A 17,458-nucleotide genomic window follows, 5' to 3' on the forward strand; every position below is an offset into this window, starting at 1 on the left:
TGAGTGTAAAACTTTAGAATTGGAATTCTTGGAATTCCAATAACCTGGTGGCAGAGTCAACCAATGTTTAGCAGTATGCACATATTTCATACTAGGCTAGATATTGTGAGTGATAGAGAACACTTGGTCCTGATCTCTGTCTTTGGTGAGTTTATATCCTATTGAGACAATACCATAAACTCATGAAACAAGAATAGTTAAAGTCATAATTTAACTAAATATATAATTTCATCGCATACAAAAAACAGGTAATCTGGTTGCCTTAGAGGTGAATTCAGTGACTGGGAACAGAAGTGGGAAGACTTAAGTTTTTTCACTGTATATCTTTTTATTTTATGCCTTTTGAATTTTGAAGGTATGCCTATTCTGTCAAGTACTTTTAAGAGAATATAAGTGCTGGGGCGCCTGGGTGGCTCAGTGGGTTAAGCTGCTGCCCTCTGCTTGGGTCATGATCTTAGGGTCCTGGGATTGAGCCCCACATCGGGCTCTCTGCACAGCAGGGAGCCTGCTTCCTGCCCTCTCTGCCTGTCTCTCTGCCTACTTGTGATCCCTGTCCAATAAATAAATTTTTTAAAAAATCCTTAGAAAAGAAGGAGAATATAAGTGCTAAATTATAGTACTTACTTTCTTTTTATAAGTTCAGAGAAGTCAAAAGGGACTTTGGATATTATCTAGCTTCTGAGAGCCAGTAGTTTTGGAGGCTTTGAACTCTCATCTGCCAAGATTTTCTAATCAGGTTTTAACTATGATGACTGGAAGAAAGTGGTACAAATATTATCCAGACATAATCCAGGTGCTCGGTATATCTTTAAGCTGACTGTAAATCAGAGGTTCACATGTACAATTTGGAGCTGCCAAAGAGCTTGAGAGCCACTTGCATTTTGCATCAGAAGTAAGTGATGTCAGTTGTACTAATGGCACATGACAGTTTCTTCTGGGAAAACAGGTCCTTCTTTGTCCTCACCCAGAGATAACTAGCACATTTCTCTGAATTTGTGTCATAAGAGGCCTACAAACTGTATTCCTCTCTATTTTTAATGATAGCTAATTGGGGTCATCCTTCCTGAAATAACTCCTAAAGACAAATTGCGTATCGAGAGCCTGGTGGCAGAATTTTTACTAAATGGGTTATTTTGTTTTGATTGGCTCCGAGGTGGCGTATCCCCTAAGAGTTATCATCAGTTTTACAACTGCCACAGTTCTTTAACTTAAAGTATTTGGCCCACACCCTCAATGCTGATGTTTTGAACTATGAGTGGTTTAGCATTTTTTTATTTTTTAGTACTTTGGTTCAGAGATATGTGCTGATCCTTGTTAGAGTGTAAGTATTTTTAGGGAGGAGATTTTAGTTCCCTACTTTTTAATTTATTTGAGTTTTTCCTAATTTTTTTTTTAAGGGAATTGTAAATTTGCCTGTTTTCGGTTTCACACTAATGTCCTTAACATTTCCTAGTTTAATATTACAGATGTTACAGGGGCGCCTGGGTGGCTCAGTAGGTTAAAGCCTCTGCCTTCAGCTCAGGTCATGGGCCCAGGACCTAGGATTGAGCCCCCGCATCAGGCTCTCTGCTCAGCAGGGAGCCTGCTTCCTCCTCTCTCTCTGCCTGCCTCTCTGCCTACTTGTGATCTCTGTCTGTCAAATAAATAAATAAAATCTTAAAAAAATATATTGCAGATGTTGCAGAATTTTTTTTTAAGATTTTATTTATTTATGGGGCGCCTGGGTGGCTCAGTGGTTTGGGCTGCTGCCTTTGGCTCGGGTCATGATCTCAGGGTCCTGGGATCGAGCCCCGCATCGGGCTCTCTGCTCCGCAGGAAGCCTGCTTTCCTCTCTCTCTCTCTCTCTGCCTGCCTCTCTGCCTACTTGTGATCTCTGTCTGTCAAATAAATAAATAAAATATTTTTTAAAAAAAAGATTTTATTTATTTATTTGACAGAGTTACACAGCTAGAGAGGGAACACAAGCAGGGAGAGTGGGAGAGGGAGAACAGGCCTCCCGCTGAGCAGGGAGCCCAATGTGGGGCTCTATCCTAGGATCCTGAGATCATGACCTGAGCGGAAGGCAGACCAGACCCTTAACCATCTGAGCCACCCAAGCACCCCTACAGATGTTACAGTATTAACTTCTTGTGTGTGGCAGGATTTTGATCTTTGTAATTCTGACTGTACCAAAATCTATTTCATGACCAAATTATATGGAAATATTTCATGAATATTCTTTCAGTATTTAATTCTTTTCATCTTAATACAAGCTGCAAATTCAGGCTATTTCCAAACCAGCCATGGTCTGATATTTTCATGAAGTGACTTAGAAATTCAATGAAAACTTCTTTATACATATCCTTGGTTGGGCCGGAAGTCTTTCCTGGCAGCCAGTTCTTGATCTGACCCTTAAAGAGACTTAGTCTTCTGAAACACTAGGATATCAAAAAGTTTGGGGGGCGCCTGGGTGGCTCAGTGGGTTAAAGCCTCTGCCTTCAGCTCAGGTCATGATCCCAGGGTCCTGGGATTGAGCCCCGCATGGGGCTCTCTGCTTGGCGGGGAGCCTGCTTCCCTTCCTCTTTCTCTGCCTGCCTCTTTGCCTACTTGTGATCTCTGTCTATGAATAAATAAATAAAATCTTTAAAAAAAAAAAAAGTTTGATTCTGCGGCACCTGTGTAGCTCAGACTGTAAGGCACCTGCCTTCAGCTGGGTCATGATCCTGGTGTCAAATCTTTAAAAAGAAAAAAAATGGGGCACCTGCATGGCTCAGTTGATTAAGCAGCTGCCTTTGGCTCAAGTGATGATTCCAGGGTTCTGGGATCCAGCCCTGCATCAGGCTCCCTGCTCAGTGGAGAGCCTGCTTCTCCCCCTCCTTCTTGCATGCTTATATACACCATAATTTGAATCTGGGTTCCCTAAAAGGTCAGAGCTGACCTTTTAATTGCATCATACTGCAACTTGGAGTTACTAGAATATAAGTAACTGTAGAATTTCCCATAGTGTTTATGGAAATAGAATATGTCAACATATAACCAGTAATAAATTCTGAATACATACATTCTATATTTGTTTTTAAAAACGAACTTACTGTCTTCTAAGGAATTAATTATAGAATAAACAGAATAAAGTCCAAATTTACTCTGCTAATAGAAGAAAAATAAAATTTTTATGTCTTCTGCTTTATAGCTTAGTTCCAAATATATGGATTATACATAATAGAGAGGAAAGGGGCTGGATTTGAAACTTGGTCCTTGGTAGCTTTGTGACTTTGCAAAGTTCAAACATCAGTTCATTTCCTTGTGTGCCCTTCCCCACTGATGCATTGCACTGATCCTGTCTGTTTGCAGTCATCTACCTTAAACAGGCAGATGAGGTATGGTGTCATGTAAAGAAAGTTGCCATTCCCGCAAGTCCATATCCATGCAGTCCAGACTTAGATATATTCTTCTATAAAGAAATAAAATGCAATGAATGTCATTCAGGGTAATCAGAAAATATTGTTAGTCTACTTAAGAGTTGTGTTACAGCTCTTCCTTTTTTTTTTTTAACGATTTATTTGAGAGAGCGAGCAAGTGCATACGGTGGTGGGGAAGGGGCAGAGGGAGAGAATCTGCCAACTGACTCCCTGAGGAGTGTGGAGTCCCATGCAGGGCTCAATTTCACCACCCCAGATCATGACCCCAGCCAAAACCAAGAGCTGGAGGCTCAGCTGACTGAGCCACCCCCAGGCACCCCATGTTATAATAAACACTTGAAAATTTGGGAAGGGGAATAAGGGAATTACAGATTATGTTTGTAGCAAGTAAGGAGAGCCCATTTGATACTCATATTTGAAAACTGATACATTAAATGCATCAAGTCTTTTTCTTCCTGATCCTTATGATACTTCACGTTTTATTTGGGTCCCTCTCTCACACTGAAGGAAAACTGGTATTTTGGTATGGATCTATTTGATTATCAGAGGAAATTTAATTTGATTATTTTAGATAATACTCCATTTCCCATCTTCTTGAGTTGTTAGACCCAAGATATTTTGACCATTGTTTGACTTAATCTCCTGCAAGCTTTTTTTTTTTTTTTTTTTTTTTTTTTTACAGTATTGCTACCATGAAACCGTAGTTTAGGCATGGAAGCAAGTTAACTCGAAAAGAAATATTCAGTTTGGTACCTAATACAGCTAGGTGTAACAGGGAACAGTTTTTGTTTTCAATTTAGATTTCCTAATTACAAAGCTACTTAAACTTGAAAAACATAATTACATATTTTTCAGGGAATTTTTTTTCTTTTTTAAAAATATGACACAAACTACATTTATGGTAATGTGTAAATAATGCTCTGATATGATATCATATCATAGTGCCTGTCCAGAAATTAAAAGAGAGCAAACTTAACTAAATATGTTTGTCGTATCTTAGATCAATAAGCCAATGAACATCCATTAACAAGTGTTTTCAGCTAGTTATGCCTTATAACAGAAGATAAGGAGAGAACCAGAGTCTGATATTTTAGTAAAATTCCATCCAATATTCATAAAGAAGATACACAATGATGGTCTTTAGCATCTTTATTTTCTAATACACATTCGGTATTCTTACTGTTGTCTTTGTTTTTAATCTGTTTATCTTAAAGGACTTGTAATTTAGCATCAATGCCTTGTGTAGATATGAGGGAGTTTGTTCCTTTCCTCTCTGCTACTAAATTTCTGGTTCTCTTCTAGGTCCGATCAGCAGTATTCTGGTGAATAAATATGGCAGCCGTCCAATCATGATTGTTGGTGGCTGCTTGTCAGGCTGTGGCTTGATTGCAGCTTCGTTCTGTAATACTGTTAAGGAACTTTACTTGAGTGTTGGAGTCATTGGAGGTGAGTTACCGTTCATTCATTTTCAAGCATTAATTTATTGCTGGCTATTTGGTATTTATTTAATGTTCATCTTTCAGATCTTTTGAGTGAAAGTTTTACCTTAAAGAAATTACTTTTGATTATCATTATGAAGAGCTGTAAATACATTAATGGGTATAAGAAAAACTTCTAAAGAAATTCTTGTTATATAGTGGGTGTTCATTGTTGAATGAATGAATAATGAAAAAGATGTGGCACCTGGGTGGCTCAGTCATTAAGCAGCTGCCTTTGGCTCAGGTCATGGTCCCAGGGTTCTGGGATCAAGCTCTGCATCCATCCATCTGGCTCCCTGTTCAGCCAGAAGTCTGTTTCTCCTTCTCCCACCCCACCTGCTTATGTTCCCTCTTTTGCTATGTGTCTCTCAGTTAATTTTTTTTCTGTTGAATTTTGTTTGAAAGCAAATTTTTTAGTTGAGTCTTATTCCACCTTTTCCCCTTTTCATCTACAATTTCAGGTATTCAAAACTCGCAATATTTTATGATTTTTGTCTAGTATATCATTATTACAAAGTTGTTCTCCATGCCAAGATTATGAATGTATTTGCCTACTTTTTAAAAATTGTGTTTAATTCCAGTGTAGCTGGCATACTGTTATATTAGTTTCAGGTGTACAATCTGGTGATCCAACGATTCCATATATTACTCTGTGCTCATCCAGATCAGTGTACTCTTCATCTCCTTCACCTATTTTACCCATCCCCCTAACCCTTCTCCCCTTGTTCTCTATAGTTAGGAGTCTGGGGTTTGGGCTTTGTTTTGGTTTGGTTTGGTATGTTTCCTCCCTGCCCCTTGGTTCATTTGTTTCATTTCTTAAATTCTACACATGAGTGAAATCATATGCTCTTTGTATTCTTTTGCTGAATTATTTAATATAACATTATACTCTCTACATCCATCCATGTTGTTGCAAGTGGCAGGATTTCATTCTTTTTATGGCTAAATAATATTCCATTATATAGGGGTGCCTGGGTGGCTCAGTGCATTGAGTGGTTGAGCATCTGACTCTTGGTTTCAGCTCAGGTCATGATCTCAGAATCCTGGGATTGAGCCCTGTCTCGGGCTTTGTTTTCAGTGGGGAGTTGGGGAGTCTTTCTGAGATCCATTTCCTCTCCCTCTGCCCCTCCCCACTCTCGCGTGCATGCATGCATATTCTCTTTCTCAAATAAATAAATCCTTAACAAAAATAATATTCGTGTGTGTGTGTGTGTGTGTGTGTGAGTGATGACATCTTCTTTATCCATTCACCAATCAGTGGACACTTGTGTTGCTTCCATAACTGGCTATTGTAAATAACGCTACAGTAAACATCAAGGTGCATATATCCCTTCAAATTGGTGTTTTCATCTTCTTTGGGTAAATATACAGTAGTGGAATTACTGGATCATACGGTAATTTTACTTTTAATTTTTTGAGGAACATTCCTACTGTCTTCCACAGAGGCTCTACCAACTTGCATTCCCAACAGTAGTGCACAGGGGTTCCTTTTCCTCCACATCGTCCCCAACATTTGCCATTTCTTGAGCTTTTGATTTTGGCCATTCTGACACATATGAGGTGTTATCTCGTCGTAGTGTTAATAGGCATTTCCCTGGTGATGAGTGATGTTGAGCGTCTTTTCATGTGTCTGTTGGCCATCTGTATGTCTTCTTTGGGGAAATGTCTAATATCTTCTGCTCATTATTTAATTGAATTATTGGGGGGGTGTGGAGGTGTGTGTGTGTGTGTGTGTTATATAAGTTATTTATATATTTTGGCTACTAGCCCTTTATCAGATACGTCATTTGCAAATATCTGTTCCCATTCACTAGGTTGTCTTTTTGTTTTGTTGACTGTTTCTTTTGTGGTGCTGGAGATTTTGTGTGTTGTTGTTGTTTTTTTTTTTAAGATTTTATTTATTTATTTGACAGAGATCACAAGTAGGCAGAGAGGCAGGCAGAAAGAGAGAGAGGAGGAAGCAGGCTCCCCGTGGAGGAGAGAGCCTGATGTGGGTCTCGATCCCAGGACCCTGGGATCATGACCTGAGCCAAAGGCAGAGGCTTTAACCCACTGAGCCACCCAGGTGCCCCTGGAGATTTTGTTTTGATGCAGTCCCAGTAGTTTATTTTTACTTTTGTTTCCCCTGGCTCAGGAGACATATGAGAAAGATATTATGCTGATGTTAGAGAAATCACTGCCTCTGCTCTATTCTAGGATTTTTATGTTTTCAGGTCTCACATTTAGGTCCTTACTCCATTTTAAGTTTATGATTGTAGATGGTGTAAGAAAGTGGTCCAGTGTCATTCTTTTGCATACAGCTGTCCAGTTTTCCCACCACCGTTTGTTAAAGATACTCTTTTCTTCCCATTGCATATTCTTGCCTCCTTTGTCAATGATTAATTTAATTGACCATATAATCGTGGGTTTATTTCTGGGCTTTCTATTCTGTTCCATTGATCTATGCGTCTGTTTTTGTGCTTGTACCATACTGTTTTGATTACTACAGTTTTATAATATACTTGAAATCTGGACTTGTGATACCTGTAGCTTTGTTCTTCTTTTTCAAGATTGCTTTGGCTATTTGGGAGTCTTTTGTAATTCCATACAAATTTTAGGGTTATTTGTTCTAGTTCTGTGAAAAATGCTGTTGGTAGTTTGATAAGGATTGCATTTAATTTTTCCCCCCTCCTTTTTTTACATTTAAAATTTCTGATTGGAAGAAAACATTTTACATAAAATGAGAAGAAATATGAAACTCTCTTTGTTCCCACATGGTTAGTCAGTTTGTTCGTTTGCTCTTTTATTTCCTCAAATATTTATTGAGTAACAACCGTGTGTGTCAAGCAGTATTCTAGATTTTGTTGGGAATAGAGCAACAACTAGGGCTAAATCATACCCTTTTATGAGGGGACAGACTGTATTACTTACAAATGTATGTATAAGTAGGAAGAATATCAGGTAGTGATAATGCTATACAAAGCCTCAAAACAAAATGTTCTGACAGGGAAGGACTGGTGGTAGATTGGTAGTCTACAAAGGTAGGTCATTCTGAAGAGATGACCTTAACCAAGAGATATGAGTAGCAACAGGAAAAAAGCTTTGTGAAAATTTGGGGCAACCTAAGCCCCAGGTCAACAGTATGCTTATTGGCACAGGTGAGAATGGTCTGGTATGAGATGAGGAAGGGAGGTAAAGGCCAAGGTAAAGGTTATGGATGGGAAGCCATTAGCAAGCCTGAACTAAGAGAGTGGTCTGCCCTGGTGTATTGGTTTAAGCCTCTGTGAATACCTTAAACATAAATGGTAGGGAGCTGGAGCAAGTTGGGGCCAGGGAGAGCATCTAAAAGTTATTTGAATATTTACTTTTACTAGAACTGTTTATTGAATAATTCTATAGTAATTTAAAATTTCATTTTTACATTAAATCACATATATATGTTAATTTTTTACATTTTACATTTTATATATATTATATATATATATAATTTTACATTTTATATTATATATATTAAATCATTTACATTTATGGGGCGCCTGGGTGGCTCAGTGGGTTAAAGCCTCAGCCTTCCGCTCAGGTCATGACCCCAGGGTCCTGAGATTGAGCCCCACATCAGGCTCTCTGCTCAGCAGGGTGCCTGCTCCCCCTCCCCCCTGCTTGCCTCTCTGCCTACTTGTGATCTTTGTCAAATAAATAAATAAAATCTTTTTTAAAAAAACCATTTACATTTATATATGGATATCTATCTATCTATCTACAAAATCAGGTATGTTCCTGGACTTTCTGACCACTTTAACCGATAAGTGTTTACCTGAGTCAGAGCCACACTGTTGTAATAATTGTAGCTTTTAGAAGAGCACTTAACTATCTGTTAAAGTTTGTCCCACTCCTCCTGTACCACCAGAAATTTCCTGGTTGACTCCCGTGCATTCTTCTAAGTATGTTTTAGAGTCATTTTACCTATTCCAAATGAAATGCACTGACATTTCATTTGGAATAACATTAAATTAATGCATTCATTTGGGAAGTACTGACACCTTGATAATGTTGTGTTTTATTATCCGAAAACTGTGTATGTGTGTGTGTTGTTTTTAAATTCATTGACTCTTTAGGAAGGTTACACAATTGTAGTGAGCATATTTTTGTAGTGAATATACATTACATGTTTTTTTGTTTGTTTGTTTGTTTACTTTTTGATACTACTGTAAGAGGAATAATTTTGTATTGCATTTTCTGTTGTAAAACTTTTGTCTCTAGTTGTAACTATCTACTTAATGATCGTCTATTGTTACAGTGACTCCTCAGATGATTCTGTAAGACTAGACAAATAGTTATTCACCTTCAAGTAATATAAGCAACAATAATAAAAATAACATTTATTGAGTGCTTTCTATATGCCAGGCACTCTACTAAATGTTTTACTCACAGTAGTATTGTATGCCCTTTTTTACGTATCAGGAAACACTCATGTGTCTGATCTTACCAGCCAGTAAATAGTGATGCTGAGGTTTGAACCCACTTAGATCTCACACTTTAAACCATTATGCAGTATGTCCTGAACTGGTGAGGATTTTTGTCTCTTTTGTATTAATTATACTTCTCTTCTTAATTTCTTTGTCTGGCTAAGTAATTCCTAATATGTTTGTGACATTTATGTTGTTCTTTTCCCTCCTTTTTCCAGGTCTTGGGCTTGCCTTCAATTTGAATCCCGCTCTGACCATGATTGGCAAGTATTTCTATAAGAGGCGACCGTTGGCAAATGGACTGGCCATGGCTGGCAGCCCTGTGTTCCTCTCTACCCTAGCCCCCCTCAATCAGGCTTTCTTTGGTATCTTTGGCTGGAGAGGGAGCTTCCTAATTCTCGGGGGCCTCCTCCTAAACTGCTGTGTGGCTGGAGCCCTGATGCGACCAATAGGGCCCCCAGCGACAAGTGCGGGGAAAAGGTCCAAAGAATCCCTTCAGGAACCTGGGAAATCTGAAGAGAAAAAGGGGTCAAGTGATGCAAATACAGATCTTATTGGAGGAAACCACAAAGAAGAGAAACGGTCAGTTTTCCAAACAGTTAATAAATTCCTGGATTTATCTCTGTTCACACACAGAGGCTTTTTGCTATACCTATCTGGAAATGTGCTCATGTTTTTTGGACTGTTTACCCCTTTGGTCTTTCTTAGTAATTATGGCAAGAGTCAACATTACTCTAGTGAGAAGTCTGCCTTCCTTCTTTCCATTCTGGCTTTTGTTGACATGGTAGCTAGACCTTCTATGGGACTTGTAGCCAACACCAAGTGGATAAGACCTCGAGTTCAGTATTTTTTTGCGGCTTCTGTTGTTGCAAACGGAGTGTGTCATCTGCTAGCACCTTTATCCTCCAGCTACATTGGGTTCTGTGTTTATGCTGGATTCTTTGGATTTGCATTTGGGTGGCTTAGCTCCGTGTTATTTGAAACCCTGATGGACCTCGTCGGACCCCAGAGGTTCTCCAGCGCCGTGGGATTGGTGACCATTGTGGAATGCTGTCCTGTCCTCCTGGGGCCACCACTTTTAGGTATAGTATGCCCTACTCCCTCTTTGGTTCTATTAACATGAAGCAGGCATAGGAGATGGAAGGGTGCTAGAAAGCCAAGATTAGTAAGCTGCCTGGTGGCAGAAGGTACTTCCGTTTCCTCTAGCCTCAGTGCTGGCACAGTGCTTGGCACAGCAGAACTGCTCCGATTCTTACGGAAGTGAATTACACTCAACCATCCACCTGAAAGGGGAGTCCAGTATTTTTATAAATGGCATTCTTTTTTGAAGTACGTTTTCTCTTCAAAAAACTTATGTCCTTGTTGTAGAAAACATGTAAAATACAACTCCATCTCTGATAATAGCTACCGTGTAAACTCATGGTTTACCAAGGACTGTTCTAACCATTTTCTATATTCTCTTCTATCTCACAAGCCTATGAAATATAACTGTTGTAGTTCCTACTTCATAAGAAATAGAAACTTTGAAAGGTTAAATAATTTGCCTGTATCATATGGCTAGTAAGTGATTTGGGAACTGTTTCCTAAGGATATTAAATACTTCATCTTTTGGGGCGCCTGGGTGGCTCAGTGGGTTAAGCCACTGCCTTCGGCTCAGGTCATGATCTCAGAGTCCTGGGATCGAGTCCCGCATCAGGCTCTCTGCTCAGCAGGAAGCCTGCTTCCTCCTCTCTCTCTCTCTCTCTCTCTCTCTGCCTGCCTCTCTGCCTACTTGTGATCTCTCTCTGTCAAATAAATAAATAAAATCTTTTTAAAAAATACTTCATCTTTTAAATTAATAGCTCATTAGATAATATTAGTGAAAATACAATTTGGCCCTCCTTTTAGGTGTATACTTCTTGAAAGTATTTGGCTAGTGAGTGAGAATACATCAAAGAAGTCCTACAGCTATCTTTTCACATTGTTCTTTTCCACTACATATCCAGTGATTGCCAAGACTTGTCAATTTTCACCTCCTAAGTCTCTTTCTAATCAGCCCATTTTTCCGTCACACCACCCTATTCACAGCTCCTGTCTCCCATCTGGGCTGCTGCTTCCCATAGCCTCCTGGCTGGTCTACCCAGATCCACTCTATCCCACCTTCAATCTGTTTTCTACTCTGCAGACAAAATTTATCTGTGCAAATACAAACCTGATAGCCCAGCTGATTAGATCTCTCCAGTTGCTTCCCATTGTTCTCAGGGTGGAGATCAGATTCCCTCCTGTGGCCTGCAAGGCGTCCCCCAGCCTGGCCACCAATCTCTGCAGCCTCATTTCCTGTCACTCACCTTTTGTTCTCTCTGTTCCAGCAACCCCGCCCTTCCTCCTTCCCCCTCACCTCGCAGCTTCCTCCCACCTGCCTTTGCACTCCATGGCCCCAGCCTTCTCCCATGCTCTCCTCTTGGATAACTCCCATCCCCCTCTAGGTCTCTGCTTCATTTACACTTGAAGAGAAGCCTTCCAGACCCGCTTGCTGCTGCCAACCCCCTATTTTCTGCTTGCAAACCCCCCTTGTCATGGTTTGTGTAATTATTTGATTAACATTTCTCTTGTCCACTGAACTGTGGAGGTTTTCTCCTCTGTTCTCCCTTATCCTGAGGGCCAGCAGCCCAGTGCCTGGGACAAGTATAGGCAGAGTAAGTATTGCTGGATGGCCAGTGCCCTGAGTGAGAAAAACACAAGGAATGGTGTTTGAATGGGTTCTATTCGGTCCTTCTCTGAAGGATAGAGTAGGGTTTTCCAGAGTTTATTCCTTAACATACCAATTGGATGAGATGCTAATAAATTCTATTATCATAAGGATTTCATGGCCAAAAGAAAATGTTGGGAACACTAAGTTTGATAGATGTCTCTACTAGAGGACCTTGCAAAATCTTTAATATGCTAATGCACATGGTGACGCTTCACTGGAGAAGCATATGCTGAGCCATTTCCTAGGTCTGACTCTGGAAACACTTGGAAGGTTGTAAGTCAGGCTTCAGAGTCAGACCTCCTGGGTTTCAAGCCAGGCCACTTCACTTACTAGCTCTGTGACCTTGGAAAAGTTACCCAAGGTTTCTAACTTCAGTCAGCAGATTATACAGCAAGTGTGATGACAGACGCTGCCTGTTGTGAGGGTTAAGCACTTAGGATGTTGGAAAGGTGATGCTGTTAGTTAATTCTGTAGCACAGGACAAGTGTCCCTTGGACTGCTCTTCAGGAATGCTGATGTCAGCAAAAGAGCATTGGGTGGGATGCTGCAGTTAGGTCTGGAGCCTGGGGGCAAGACTCCCACATCTCTTCTGAGCCACACATTTTTCCATTGTGAAGGGGAGACTTGATTGTATGGATCTCTAGGCCTTCCCCATTCCAGTTGGCCAAGATTTCATTACTTTCAAGTTGCTAAAAGTAACGGGATAAGCAAGGCCATCTAAAACCAAGTGTGATGTCATAAAAGATAAGATCATTGTTAACAGTCACTTTTTAGAAGCATTTGTTATTTGTGGGCTCCTTTGAGGATTGGCTGACATCTTTCTGAGTGGATCCTTCAGCTCTCTTTGGGGGAAGGTGTACGTGTTTACATCTGTCCACATAACTTTGTTTTGGGTATCTTCAGGTCGTCTGAATGACATCTACGGAGACTACAAATACACCTATTGGTCATGTGGTGTGATCCTTATTGTAGCAGGCGTCTATCTCTTCATTGGCATGGGCATCAATTACCAACTTGTGGCGAAAGAGCAGAAAGCAGAGGAGCAGCAGAAAAAGGAAAGCAAAGAGGAGGAGACAAGTGTCGATGCTGCTGAGAAGACAAAAGAATATGCAGCAGAATCTGCAGAGCAGAAGGACCCAGAAGGAAGTCCCAAAGAGGAGGAGAGTCCAGTCTAAACCTGTGCGGCCCAAGGGTCACTGAAGTAGCTGTGACCCAAGATATCTGAAAATATCTACTGGCCTGTATTCCAGCAGTGGTGCTCAATGACCATAGTGGGCATGTGTGTGCGAATCATACCAGCTGTTCATGGATGGAATTTTTGTTTCACTCCTTACCAGTAGCCTGAATTAAAAATGCCATACCTTTGGGGAGGGAGTGGTTGGCAAAGAATGAGAGAAGGCAGTAGTGTGGTGGTTTTTTGTTTGTTTGTTTGTTTAAATCCTAGCTTTTAACAGTGTCCAGAAGATTATAATATGTGCCTTAAGTTTTAGTCTTTAGAACTCTTTAGGGAGCCTTAACTTTTTAAACCATTCTGCTGAATTCATCTATTTTAAGTGTTACATTAGAAGGAAGAATAACAACTAACTTGTTTGAGACAAATCTAAAATTTAAAATTAATCTTGCTTCATTGTTATTTGTAATATACTGTCAGACATCATCACTGGAAGATTTATGAATAGAAATATTGGTTGGAAGTTGGGATATTATAAAATCCTGACTAAAATATTTTCCCCGTATCAGTAGTTGCCTGGTATAGTGCCTGCTAGCTATATATTTAGGAAATTTAAGGCATACAACTTTGGAAACAAGTTGGCAGTTCTAGGTACATTGTACTCAACAGCATCCCTCTGGAATCTTTTCTTAGGATGCTAATATTATTAGTGCTTGAGAATTTATTTCATTAAATTACTGTTTTCCCTTTTCAAAGACACATTTTGAGTGGTTATAGACCATTGCCCCCTTTGAAATTACTTAGTACTTTTCACTCTAAAAGTTAATTTTAAAATATGCAAAACTATGTATTTGCGCCTCCTTAGTAAACACAACACATCTAATTAAATGTAGACAGATATTTCAAACAGCAGCAGAATTCAGCTTCAGTTTTACCAAAACCTTAGTTAAACTGTGAGGCTTGGAATTTTTGTTGGTGGTGGTGTTTCTGGAATTTCCCCCCATTGATTCCGTAGTGGTTCTGTTTATATCTGCGTCTAGCTCAGAGCTGTGTGTGAGATACTCAGTCTTTGTGTGTTTAGGTTTTTGGTTTTTTTTTTATATTTGCTAATTAAAGCCAGAGTGATTTGGCCCCAGGCAAACCAGTAAGAGTAAGATTGGGAGAGAAGTTGCTCCGTTTCTTTTACTGAGAAGGCCTGAAAAAAAAATTATGTTTTGCTTATAATTATTAGACATAGTCTTACTACTTCACAGAAACCTAAAGATATTGTGACCCTTTTTACTTACTTGAAAAGTAGAGAAATGAGTTTAGCATAAGGATTGGGAGGATGGACAAGAATGAAATCTGTAAATATTTTCTTAACCTAATATCTTCTAAAATGCACAAGAAGATAATGATAGACACTCAATAAATCCTATCTAGTGCATTTTAAAGTATCATTGTAATTGACACAGTGAAAGTATAGGTACAAAACTTTTTGTGTAAGAGGCTGGCTTTTCCAAATAAACTTTTTTTCTCTTTTTTTAAGAAATCTTTCTCCCTGTAAATGTTTATTTTCTTGAGAAAGTATTACTGTGTCTTCATTTTCATTATCAAGATCCAGTTTGGCCCTTACTAATATTAAATCATCAGCTTATGTGCTGTGGAGCAGTGTATATGGCTTATTTTTGTTTTTCTTCTTTCCTCCTTTTCTTTAAGGCAGGGAAGAGGGGAATTTTGAAATCTCCCCTCTGTGTAAGCATCCAAAGCAGTTAACCTTAAGGACACAATGAAAATTCCCTTTCTATGCCTGAGTGTCATGGCAGATGGAGAAGGAATTTTAGGGGAGAAGCCTGCTGTGATTGTTGGCAGGCTTGGCTCCAGTTGGGACTCTGCTGTTTTCCATAGACCTGAATCCATAATCTCTATGTGCCTCTTTCCCCTTCCATAAAAATGAGGATCATTGTCCATGAGTAGGAAGTGGGAAGGGGTGGGGTGGAAGAGGAGGAGTATAGAATTATTTTCTCCTCTAAGGAAGAAAACTGCCCTTATTTCTAAGTTCTTTGAATGGCCTAATAATTGACATAAGACAGATAAGATAGAAAATTTTAATTTCATACATAACAGGAACTTCACATAGACATGAGAGGGTCAAAAACAATTATACAGGGGCACCTGGGTGGCCCAGTGGGTTAAGCCTCTGCCTTCGGCTCAGGTCATGATCTCAGGGTCCTGGGATCGAGCCCCGCATTGGGCTCTCTGCTCAGCAGGGAGCCTGCTTCCTCCTCTCTCTCTGCCTCCCTCTCTGCCTACTTGTGATCTCTGTCTGTTAAATAAATAAATAAAATCTTTTAAAAAACAAAACAGACAGCTGAGACTTACAAGCCGTCCAAAGCCGAGGAGGGGTGGGTAGGGGTCTGTAGCTTCAAAAGGAATGAAGACTATTTACACGAAGATGGGAAGAGCAAATGTTTGGTAGACCATGCCAATATAGAGAAGTCTTGCATTTAAAAAAAAAAAAAAAATGGTAATACTTCTCTTCCTGGTACAGGCTCCCTATCTAAATTTTTTTAGGCAGTTACAGGGGAGGTAAAAAGCTCCTCTTGAGTCTGCTAGGCATTGACTGCCTTCAGCTCAAATACTCCACATTCCAAAGTGGCACATTTTGGGGCAACCTTGTCCTGAACCCCATCGCTCCCATCCTAATGGTTGAGCTATGTCCATACTTAAGACCCTGCTTAGTCTTTGTTCAGTAGTTGAATCTTGTTAGTAAAGGGTTAAAAACTGGCTCAAAGTTGGAATTAAACCTTCTATTGCCCAGTCCAACCCAGACTTTTTTCCCCAGAAATTAAGGTATTCAAGATTAGTTGTGGTATCAGCCCACACTAAAACCCCGTACAGGCCTACTGTGTGCCATCTATTCCTTGTTGTCAGTCAGCAGATCCTGTCTGTGTTGCAGGTTGTGTTCCAACGCTGAGAAGCAGCTGGGGTTTCTGAGCCAAGCTATTTGTCCTTTACTCCACGTGAGGACAGTTTTCTTCCAATTCACACAGTTTCTGTGGCTGCTTTGGAAACATAAATGTATGCAAAGACCACCCGCCCATCTTCGTTTCCTCTCTGTCCCACACCTTCCGTAAGTCTCAGAACATGTACAGCTCTTTGGTAGTCGTAGGCCCTAAAAACGCTTGGCACTGTTTTAAGAGCTTACTCTGTAACAAGCTGCTAAGCCAAAGCTGGAGTATTACTTAAACTGATAGTTAGCAATTATAGATGATCATGGTGACAAGACTGTATTAGTCTGCACACTCCCATCTGTTGAGAATTTAAATTATCTTAACTAGTTAGGATAAATGAATAATTTCTATAAAATACTCAGGAGAGCATGATGGTAAAAGCAAATTATGGAAACTTCAGAGGTGTTTTATCCCTGATAATCACATTGAAGACTAATCGTCTGAATTCTTGAGTTGTCTAAATTTTGTTTGTACGATAGATACATATGTCAATATTAATCCTGTATTTTAAGAAAAAAAAATGTGTTAAGAGCCATTTAATATTTTTGTACGAGCCAGTGTTTGACTGTATTGAATTTCAAAATGAAATGGGTATCAGTTTTTTTCAAAAACCTAAATGTCTGGGTTTTACCTAGCAAATGGTTCACAGTATAACAAACCTAATAATCAGGTATGTATCCCTCCCCTCCCTGTTTTGCTCGGAAAGATGAGGGAAGGTGAACAGTAAATTTCCACTTTTGCAACATGGCCTGTCTTAATAATCAGGTCAGGCATTTGCCTCGAAGACATGAAGAAAGAGGTTAATGACAGACTTGTGTCAATATGAAAATTCTTTCGGTTCTTGACAGGAAGCGACAGCCCAAGCTTGCTTGGCTTGCCCAGATGTGGGCAATTAAGCCAAGTTACTTCAAAGTTTAGAAGCATTTAGAGAGTTTCAAGTACATCACTTCTGAACTGTTTTCTAGCTCTAGCATTTTAGATTCAGTCTCCCCTTTTCCCCCCAGTTCAGTCTGGGCCATAGTGACAAAATCATTCAAATGACAGCGATTGGGAAAAGTACCATGTGTAATGTGTAGATTATCTTTTCCTTGAGCAGAATAGCATCGTTAGCATGTTGCTTTTACCCTCAGCAGAGGAGACTGGGATAGCTAGTAGTGGAATTGCCTAACAGTATAAGCTACCTGGGTTCAAATTGAGACTGGGTGACCTCAACCTAGTTACCTAGCCTCCATAAGCATAAGGTTT

General features: G+C 39.8%; 1 protein-coding gene across 3 annotated transcripts in view; it reads left to right on the forward strand.

Moving 5' to 3' along the window:
• Positions 1 to 14,751, forward strand: part of LOC101694577 (monocarboxylate transporter 1) — a 54,630-nt gene extending 39,879 nt beyond the window's left edge. For all 3 annotated transcript variants that reach the window (XM_045081889.1, XM_013044438.2, XM_045081888.1), the window contains 3 exons: positions 4,701 to 4,844; positions 9,537 to 10,400; positions 12,953 to 14,751. In XM_045081889.1, coding sequence (XP_044937824.1) covers positions 4,701 to 4,844; positions 9,537 to 10,400; positions 12,953 to 13,224 — 1,280 coding nt within the window. In that variant the 3' untranslated portion in view covers positions 13,225 to 14,751. The remainder of the gene's footprint in view (positions 1 to 4,700; positions 4,845 to 9,536; positions 10,401 to 12,952) is intronic.
• Positions 14,752 to 17,458: the final 2,707 nt, after the last annotated feature.

The sequence above is a fragment of the Mustela putorius genome, unplaced genomic scaffold (genome assembly GCF_011764305.1).
Source record: "Mustela putorius furo isolate JIRA1106 unplaced genomic scaffold, ASM1176430v1.1 tig00000585_pilon_pilon_pilon, whole genome shotgun sequence".
NCBI lineage: Eukaryota > Metazoa > Chordata > Mammalia > Carnivora > Mustelidae > Mustela > Mustela putorius.